This window comes from Thalia democratica, chromosome 6 (assembly GCF_965202585.1).
Source record: "Thalia democratica chromosome 6, ktThaDemo2.hap1.1, whole genome shotgun sequence".
NCBI lineage: Eukaryota > Metazoa > Chordata > Thaliacea > Salpida > Salpidae > Thalia > Thalia democratica.
Window position 1 is genome coordinate 20,690,644 of NC_139170.1, and position 10,476 is coordinate 20,701,119.

The window sequence follows — 10,476 nt, forward strand, 5'->3', positions numbered from 1 at the left end:
AGAGTTTTCAACTCTAACAAACAAAACAAACGATAAAAAGATAAAGTTTTTATTTTAGGCAAGGTCTTAATTAGCATGAAGTTCAATTATAAGTTTATAAAACTTAAATGATTTTTTTTATGAAAAAAGTATAATTTTTTAATACATTTAATTTTTGTTTAATTTATTGTGTTATTAATAAAAAAATTCAATGAACTCTAAATTCATTTCAAAAGCTACAGAAAAAATAAAAACATACTTTATGTTTACATCTACAGAATATAAAAACTAGAAAATAAATTTTATACTTTGCGAAATTTTTCAAAGTAAACAATTACCAGAAGGTTTTAGGAAATAGAAATTTATAAATAAACGTTTAGTTGTTTTTTTTTAATTCTAAACCTTTGAAAACAAAGTAGAACATTTTTTTAAATTAATAAACTACAAAAAATGACTGATTTGAAAGGCAAGATAGCAGTTGTAACTGGGGCCAGTATTGGAGTTGGTGAACAAATTACATTGAGACTTGTAAAAGCTGGTGTTCAAGTAATTAATTTTAGATAATGTCAATTTGTTAAGCTTTCAGATTGAAAGTAGAAACAATAGAGTTCTGTACTATTAAAAAGTACGCAATATTTAGTTTTCAGAATAAACTTTAAATCAACTTAAACAAAAAAAAACTTCTTTTACTTATATTTAATAATACTTTTCGTAACTGATGAGCCGTTTAGTTGAAACCCGGTTTAAAAAAAAATTAAAAAAATAAAGACAAAAAACGAATATTGCGTGCTTAAAACAAACTTGAAAAATTAAATAAGTAAATTTATAGGTAATTGGATGTGCGAGAACCGAGGAGAGGTTGAAAAGCACGGCTGACCGGATAAACGAGCAGGGACCTGGGAAGATGCACGCGTTCAAGTGTGACATCACAAAAGAAGACCAGGTTCGCGCGCTATTCGCTTTCGTCAAGGAGAAGTTCGGAAAAGTCCATATTTGCGTGAACAACGCGGGAATTGCGCACGCGGCCCCACTGCTGTCTGGTGATTTCAAGGTAACAAGTAGAAGCAGTTTTAATTTGATGAGGTTTTAGTTTTTGTAAATAAGTACGCTAAACTGTGTTGGTTTTTAAAATTCATAAACTATTTAAAGATAGAAACTACCTTTTAAGCCAAATAACACTGAGCAAAGTATTGAGCAACACAATTACATGAGTGGCTATGTTAATTTAAAAAGCGCACAAATCAATCTAAAATCAAACATTTGGACTGATCAAAATATAAAAAAATCACTTATATTCATAAAACACGCAAAGCTATGTTACTTTTAAAGTAAATAAACAACTTTAAATCCAATTAGATATTCGAGCTAAGCAAAAATGGGAAAAGTATTGAGCAAGTTTGCACACACAGGAGTGGCGTACTATGTACCATAGACTGTTTAGTCTAAATAAAACATTTGAAACCACTAAAACATTCACACAGGAGTGGCGAACCATGTACGAAGTGAACGTCTTGGGTCTAAGCATGTGCACGCAAGAAGCCTGCAAGCTAATGGAACAATCGGGTGTCAGTGACGGCCACGTTGTCATGCTGAACAGCGTGGCGGGTCACAACGTTCTAAACCTGGCCGTGTTTTACTCGTCAACCAAGTTCGCGGTCACGTGTTTAGCAGAGGGTTTGAGGCAGGAGCTACGGGCGAAGAAGAGCAAGATCAGGGTAACTTCGATCTCTCCCGACGCGATAAAGACTCCTTTTCTTACAAAGTACTGATTTATTGGTACAGTATAATATGAAAAAATATTTTAGGTTTTTGTAAATCTTATGTAATTTAATTTTTTTGATAAATTGTTTTGAAATGTTTTTACATTTTTTTAAGTGTTGATCAAACTAACACAATTAATTTTTCTCGCAAACTACTGATTTGTTAATACGTTAAGTTATAAAAAAGAACTTATATTTTTTCAAAGTTTACAAATTCTTAGCAGATTATAAAGTTTTTAATGAACAATTTCTATCAAAAAATAACTAGATTTTTCGAAACTTCAAAACTTTTTATAAGAATAATATTTTGTTTTTTACTCAACTCTTATTACTTAGGTTTTTCAAAATTCTTATCATACTTTGTTTAAACCGAACTCTTTCTTTTAAAAGCTTGTTGAAAACCGAGGAGAACGTGAAGAAGGTGACAGATGAACGAGGTTGGCTGAAGGCCGAACAGGTGGCAGACACCGTCATGTACGCTCTCGAGTGTCCGCTACAGATGGATGTTCATGACGTCATAATCAGGCCCAACTGTTAGCCCTCGAGTGTCCGCTGCAATTTGAGGTTGATGCCGTCATAGCTCAACTGCTAACTTTGTTTTTTTTTTTAAGCAGAATTTCACTGATCCGAGAAACATATATATATATATATATATATATATATATACATATATATACTATTTGTTTTACCATTGTTTTAAAAAGTTTGACACAAAAAAAAAAACTTTTAATTACTATCTAATAAATAACCAATAATATATATATATATATATATATACTTTTTAAGATTTAATAAAAATTGTATCTGTAACAAATTGTGTTCAAAAACTTTAGTAAGCATATTCTTTTGTTACCACTATTGAAAATAACATTTATCTAAATAAAGGTTTTTTATGACAGCTTTTTAAATATAATTCTATTTTGATAAGTTTTTTGCTAACTTAACCAATTTAACTACCATAAAGCTTTAACCCAATGTATTGAATCTTGATACTATTTGTTTTACCATTGTTTTAAAAAGTTTGACACAAAAAACAACTTTTAATTACTATTTAATAAATAACCAATAAAAAGGAATTGAAAAAACTATCTGCATACTTCTCCAATTAGTTTATGTTATGTTTTTTGTGAAAACATATTTGTTTAAAATTTTTATTTACAAAAAAAGAAACGATCGTATTTGCTTTCTTTAGATAAACAGTTTTAAAATAATAATAGTTTTTAAAATCTTAATCGAACTTATATAGTTAACTTAGCTCTATGTTACTTAAAAACTACGTTCAAATTGTTAAAAACGCACAAATAAAAAAAAATAGTAGAAGTAGCGCTACAGTTTTTAAAAAATCATTAAATATCTATGTGCCTCTCTTTATTCTCACTACCAACTGTTAGTAGATTTTGTAATTGTAAAAGGATATTGTCTAACTTAAGAGTTAATATACTAATATTTTTTTATTAAACTCAAAAACAATAAAAAAGAATAAATGTTCACTACTAACTATACAAAAAACTTCAAGTTCTGTATATGTTTTGAATGTATAAATATACTATTAAATATTTATACAAATAATAAAAATAAAACTTTATTAAACTAAAAAGGCTTTAAAAACTACGTCAACTTGTTAAGAAATAGAAGAATTTTAAAAATCTGCTTTTTGACAGTCAATGTATATTTTAAAACATACTAAAATAAACTAGACCTTTTAAACAACTAAAAAGGAAAACTTTAAAAAATCAGACTAAGGTATAACTTTAACAATTACTTTTAGTTTACTTACTCCTTTAAAAAAAAAAAACATTTGAACAACAGAAGTTTTTTTTATAACCGCATAAAAAAAACATTAAAAAAATTTTAACTAAAAACGCCCATAGTTATAATAATTTATATTTATGAGATTATATCAGTTTGTTCCGAGGTTTTAACAAAAATTTGTAGTTATATTCGCTCAAAACACAGCCAAAACAAAATCGTTAACATTTTTTTAAATTCTGAAAAAAAAAACGATTTCTTATTGTAAACTTTAAAAATTTGAACATTTTTTTTTTGTCACACAAGTTAATCTATCTATATACCGTTTAAGATTTATAATGACTTACCTTTCGTATCTAAACAATAGCTTGTTTAAAAAGTAAAACTTAATAAATTTTAAGTTGGTGTAATTAAACAACTGTGATAAAGAGGAGTTAGTAATTTATTAGTTTATTAGTATTATTAATAAAAATAAGTAGAGACAAACAAAATAACTACATATTACAACCTTTACTACAGGGCTACAAAAACAAAGCAGTAAAAAGTTTATGTCTTAAACAAAAATAAAACAATCTCAAAACTTTTAGTTTTATATTATTTAATAATCCTGGACAAGAATTTAGAAATTATCCGTGGTGTACGACTCGATAACCGAAAGGTTCTTCGTGCAACAGGTCCTAGGACCAAATATTTTGAGCGTTTTTTGTCGTTCAATAAACTATGTATCTAGTATATGTTAGCTAAGAGTTTTACAAATAGTAAATATGAATGTCCTGGACAAGACGTTAAAAGGTATCCGTGGTCTATGACTCGATAACCGAAAGGTTTTTCGTGCAACAGGTCCTTGGATAAAATATTTTGAGCGTATTTTTTTGTCGTTCGAATAAAAAACATATGTAAAATTGATAAGATTAATTTAATATTTCATTTTATACATAAGATACTTAACTTGCTTAATAAAAAATTACTGAGACTTTTTGAAATCCTATGCACCTTTGGAATTTAATTTTACTTCGTTTTATCTTAAGAATTAAATATGTATATTAAAAACAACTAAATTTTAAACTACTTATTCAGTTTATAAACTTTTTAATTCTTTTTTTTTCTTAGTAGCAAAAATTTAAGAAAAAATATGGTGAAGCAAAAAAAGTACAATTTTAGGGTACAATTATGTTGAAAATATTTTAAATACTCACTAATTTTTACTAGTAAAAAACACCTGCTCTCTACTATTTACCTAGGCATACTAATTTAATGACAACAAGTTTGATGTATTGTACCTTTTTTTAAATAATGTTAATAGGTTAACTAGAGTATACGCACACTAACATTTTAATCAAAAAAAATATTTTATACATCAAAACAATTTGTAAAAAATACAATTGAAATAGGCCGGTAGTATTGTTTTTTTATATCTTTCTTCGGATGTCTTGGGCAAATAGCAACAAAACACTTTTTTTTAATTCATTGTTAAAACAATTCAAAGTTTGAATACCACTTAGTGAACAACATATTGACTTTAAAAGCATGTTTAATATAATTTTAACCAAAATTATATTTTTTTAATATAATTTACATTAAAAGTTCATCAATTTTTGGAATTTTGATTAAATTTTTGTTATTTTTCATCTTATCAGGTTAAAACAATGTCTGAGTTATAGGATATAAGTAAATGTTTAAGATATTACAAACTTCAAGTCAGTCTAAAAAAATATATAGTTGAAACTAAACAACACAACCAGTAAATTAGGCTACGACACAGCACAATTTAATAGAAGTCATATATTTTAAGTTTGAAAACTTCGGTCTTTTAAAAGAATAAATCTTTTATTTTTATAGTTAATACAGTTTAAAAAAATAAAAAATGGCAAGAACCATCAAAAAAATCAGCCTCAGTCTTGTACACACACTTAGAAGAGATCTTTCGTTTATCAAAAAACAAACATTTTCAATTCTGTAGAAAACAAAAAATATACTAGCAACTAGAGAAATTTAGATACTGTAAATTAGATTTTTTCAATGAAAATTTTAAAATAAAACTAAAACAAAAAATTACTATTTTATTAAAATACTAAACTTTATACTTTTACTTCTAGATTTTTAGAACACTTGTATTTGAGATTAGTCAGTTAAGTTAGATATATTTTTTTAATTTGAGAAACTGAGATAACAAAACTTTAAAAAATTATTTTTGTTTACTGTAACTAAGAAAAAACTATTTTTATAAACAACAAACAATAAAGAAAAATCCCCTAATATTGTACTTGATGAAGAAAAAATAAATTTTAATGACATTTTGAATTTTTTATTAAAACTATTCCTTAAAAACACTGTTTAAATTAATTTTTGCTTCAGTTTTTTCTATCCACCATTGTTCTGTATAGTCTAAATTAGTTCTTATAGGGCTTTCTAAAAACTGGACTGTGTATGCATTTTCAATATGTTCTGGTATACTTTACTTGTGCAATTTTTTCTAATGTATAATTAGAGCAAATTGGTCTTTTATTTCATGGTTTATTTTAGTTTGATTGTTTTCCATATGTTTCTGTGGGCATTCCACCTCTTAATAAAGCTGTTCATAGTTTGTCTAATGTATAAATTTTTGCATATGTTGCATAATTTTTGCTATTTAAATGTCGTTAAATTTTTATATTTTTTATTGTTTTATTATTACTTGACATACTTTTAATATAATTTACAAAATTTCCACATAAAGCAGTTTCGTTGGTTTCTTTTTTTGTAAAGTTATTTTTGTTTATTAATATATTTCTCAGTGTTTTTGGTCTCTTATAAGTTAGTCTTAATAATTCTGTATTGTTACTTTGTTCATTTCTGTTAAAGTTTATAAATTGTTTAAAGCTGGTTTCCCAAGTTACTTTTTCACTTTGTTCTGATTGTTTTTTGTTATTTGTTTTAGGATCTTTATTACATACTTCATCTAATTCATAAAACGTATTATTTATTAATTTTAAATTAAAACTTAATCTACTGCATTTAATCTTTAAGTTAATTAGTGCATTTTTATAATCTTCTTTTTTTTCGTTTAATTTTTTACGTCATTTTAAATGTTCTCTTAAGTAATTGTTTGATGTTTTTCTCATAACAATCTGGCAACTATGCCTTTAAATTAACATAAATAATCTCAATTTCCGAGGGATATTGTTTTTAAAAAATCATACTAAAAGTTTCATGTCATTAGAATAAATAAATTTGTTAATGGGAGATGTTGCCATTATCAATAGTTTTATGCTGTTAGTGTAAATTGTGTTACTCAATGCATATTTAAAAATTGTATTGTGTAATAACAAATATGTTTCACATGAAAGAAGTATTTTTATTACTCAGCTAAATAAATATTTACAAAAAATAACTCAGTGCCTGTAGATTAAATTTGTAATGATAGAAAAGTTTTCTTTGACACCGCATTTGTAAAATTTCTTAGCCACTTAAAGTATTACAAAAAATGCTCTTTTTTTTTTATATTTTTAGTTTAATAACTGATAAAAACAAGCTTGAGTATTAAGTTTCATTAAATACTTAAATAATAAGTTAAACTCTAATAAAAATTGACGCATTTTACTACAATGTTTTATTTAAAATAAATAGTTGTTTTCTAATTTATAACTCAAATCATAAAACTTAGTTGATTTTTATAAGCTGGAGTCCGATTGATAGTTAGTTGTACTAACTTAAATAGCTAAAAAAACTGTTTAGATGTTCTACTTGGCATTATTTAAAGACTGTATCCATAAAAAACTTTTGTTTTAACTTATGTTCCCTACTTACATTTCTAAAATTTTCATTACCAACTAAAAATAACTTTATAATTTACCTGCATTTACATACCAAAAAAGATGCCTTACTTCTTTGATACAACAATTGTACATTAACTATTACATATGGTATAAAAGTTATTAAACATTAACACATTAAAAGGTGTTAAACATTTGAAAAACTTTTGATTATAAGAAAGTATATTTTAATGGTTGAATTTTTTTTAAATGGTTATTGATTTGATTTAATCAATAACTATTTTGTTTAAAATTATTTATTGTTTACATTTAACCTTTCAAATAATTTTATCAAATTGTATTAATCTAGTCATAAACTAAACTAGAGATATCACTCAACAAGTTTATAATTAGTGATCTACCGGATCCACTATTTAAGATCCGGCTGGTTCCGGACCTTTTTTCTAATTTAAAATCCGGCCGGTTCCAGACTCTAAATGTATTAAGATTGTGCAGTTTCAATAGAGAACAAACTTATAAAATTGTTTTATTATAATACCATTAATTAGTAAAAATTGTTTAAAACAAATATTTTATTCAAAAAAGATACAATGTTATTGTCAAAATGTTTTATTTGAAAACTAGGAAAAAGAACGTTGTAAAAAAAAACAAAAATCTACTTATACGAAATCTCAGTTTAAATGTTCAACTTCAAGGTACTTGTACGACTAATTTTGAATGAAGTAAAAGAAAATTAAATGTTAAAATGCTTTAAAAAAATAACGAACTTTTTTGGCTTTACATAAACTTTTACTTACGATTTTTCTTTGATAACTGTTTACATATAGAAAGTAAGTAATTTAGTAAATAACATTTACTCATATCAACGCCATTAAGCTACAAAGAAACCTAGTCTTGTTTTTTCAATTTGTGATGAAGAAATAAAAGTTTTTGGCCGGTTTTTTGGAAGCAACCGATTCCGCTGTTGTTCGTACAAGTTACCAGCTTCTAAAAACAACCTTTCAGAATAAACAGAAGATGGTGGTGCCAAAAGATACCTTCTTGCAAACCTGGCAAAACCAGTGTATATTTTCTTGTTTAAGTTCCACAAAGACAAGACTTCAGCTTCTTTAACTTCTTCAGTAGATAAATTTTATTTAGCCAAAAAAGCCTTAATTTCTGTCTTAATTTCCTAATCAACTGAATCTTGTTGCTAACTTTCGTGAGTATTTACACTTCTTTACGTTTCAAATATAAAATAGAACGACAAAATTTCTTTAGGAACATCATTTGTAGGTATTTTAGCTTTTGGTTTATTAGGCGGTACTAGAGGAACTTGACCACTTTGACCAGTCTCATGACAACTATGATTTTTTACTTGTGATTTCAGTAGCCTTACAATCTGCTGTTTGAGATTAGCAGAGAAAAAATCAAGTCAATACCGTGAATCAACAGCTGTTGTGATTAATAACAAGTCGTTATCATGGAGGATTATTCGTGTACTGTTATTAGTAGTATAAAACATTCTTCGAAAGCCTCTTCTATATTTTCTGCCAAGGTTGTAGAACTACTTTGATCTAGACCTGGTGGACTATTAGCTTTATGATTGAAAAAACTTTTTTTAGTTCTACTGCATGCGGGATTACACTTGACAGTAATGTATTGTTTTTACTTCTTTCTGCGTTACTATGTAAAGTGTTCAAGCAGTTCATTAAGGAAGCTAACATGTTTCCATTCATCAACTGTAAGACTATTTTCGAGTTTAAATTTGTTGTTAGCCACGTAGTTCCGGACATTTGTTTTTAGTTTTTCTAATTTTTTCAGCGTTAGGTAGGTTGAGTTTCAACATCTTGCACAAGTAACAAGGCTTTTTGCAATTACACTGATGAACCTCAAGTGACCTAGATTTATTTCTTTTAGTTTCTTCACGCTGTAGAAAATTGGCTAAAGTGGCCAATAGTTTGACGGGCCTTGGCTATTAACACACTTATTTTACTTTCTAAAAACAGTGAATCTTTAATTATCAGCTTAAGCGTGTGAATGAAACAGGTTGCTAAAGAGGATTCTAACATCAACATACCAGCCTTCACGTTAAATGCATTGTCGCGCAGAAAAACGAGAATGCGATTTACATTAATACCCCAACTTTCAAGCATTATGTTTTCACAAATATTAAATCCAGTGTGAGAACTTTCTATTTCCTTGCAGTGCAAAGCTCGGTGTTTGTACTTAAAGCTTTCATTTAACTAATGTACTGTTAAAGAAAGATATGACGTTTTTTTTCTTCGAATTTGCCCATATATCACTTGTAAATGACAAAACGAAGCTTCTGATAACTCAGTTTGTATTTTTATCTTCGAACTTTCATAAGTCTAAGGAAGCATTGTATAAGTGAAGTACTTAGTGCTCTGAATCGATTAACCTGACTCTACAGCAGCCAACAAGTCTATGGAACCTTGTTCGCTAGTAAATCAAAATGGTTGGTTGTCCATAGCATTAATTTTTTTTAATGAATTTTTACTGCTTTTCATTGTTTATTTTCCATTGTTTCACAGGGCGATAACTCTCAATACTAGTTTGTTTCATTGCTGTTATTTTTTTTTTGTTTTGAATTTAGAGACGAACTATCGCTGACTGCTTTATTGGATGACGATTTTCTAGCCTCAAATGATTTGATTTCAAATGCTTTAGTAAAGAAGAAGTGCTGTACGAATTAGCATTACCTTTATTGCAAAGACTGCAAATTGCATAACAAGGGTCTTCCTCACTTACGTTGACAATTTCCATGCAATTGACATTTTTTATTAAGGAGAAATAAACTATCTAACTGTTAGAAATTGATTATTTAAAAATAATATGAATAATCTTATATTTCTACAGGGTTGCAAATCTTTTTGACAATGGAACTTTACTAAGTCATCTTGAGTTTTATCAAATACTTTGAAATGTTTTTCTTATTTTTTAAAACTTAAGTTTTTATCAAACAGCATGGTTATAAAAAATTGAGTTATAAGAAATTAAATTCGACTAAATCTTACTTAAATTAAAATCTAGAATATATATTTTCTGAAATTTTAAAAGTTCTTAAATTTACAAAACTATCCTGAATTATCCTGTCCGTGTGTAAACCCTGTTTCTAATGTTTTATTTATTTATTTATAAGAAGAACCAAATCATATCTCCCTAAATTTGTCATAATGGAACTAAAAAAATATTTTCTTCTCCAAAACTTTTCCAAACTTGTATCAAAAGTAAAT

General features: G+C 26.8%; 1 protein-coding gene across 1 annotated transcript; it reads left to right on the forward strand.

The window, feature by feature from the left end:
* Window positions 1-392: 392 nt before the first annotated feature.
* Window positions 393-2,550, forward strand: LOC145838567 (dehydrogenase/reductase SDR family member 11-like). Its single transcript, XM_082946185.1, has 4 exons — window positions 393-525; window positions 809-1,030; window positions 1,461-1,741; window positions 2,130-2,550. Exons 1-4 carry the CDS (start codon window positions 430-432, stop codon window positions 2,275-2,277), a joined length of 747 nt encoding a protein of 248 aa, XP_082802311.1. The 5' UTR covers window positions 393-429; the 3' UTR covers window positions 2,278-2,550.
* The last annotated feature ends 7,926 nt before the right edge of the window (window positions 2,551-10,476 follow it).

Coding starts and splice junctions, on each gene's coding strand:
- LOC145838567 (XM_082946185.1), top strand. CDS start 430: ATGACTGATTTGAAAGGCAAGATAGCAGTTGTAACTGGGGCCAGTATT. Junction 526..808: donor TTGTAAAAGCTGGTGTTCAA/GTAATTAATTTT, acceptor GTAAATTTATAG/GTAATTGGATGTGCGAGAAC. Junction 1,742..2,129: donor AAGACTCCTTTTCTTACAAA/GTACTGATTTAT, acceptor TTCTTTTAAAAG/CTTGTTGAAAACCGAGGAGA.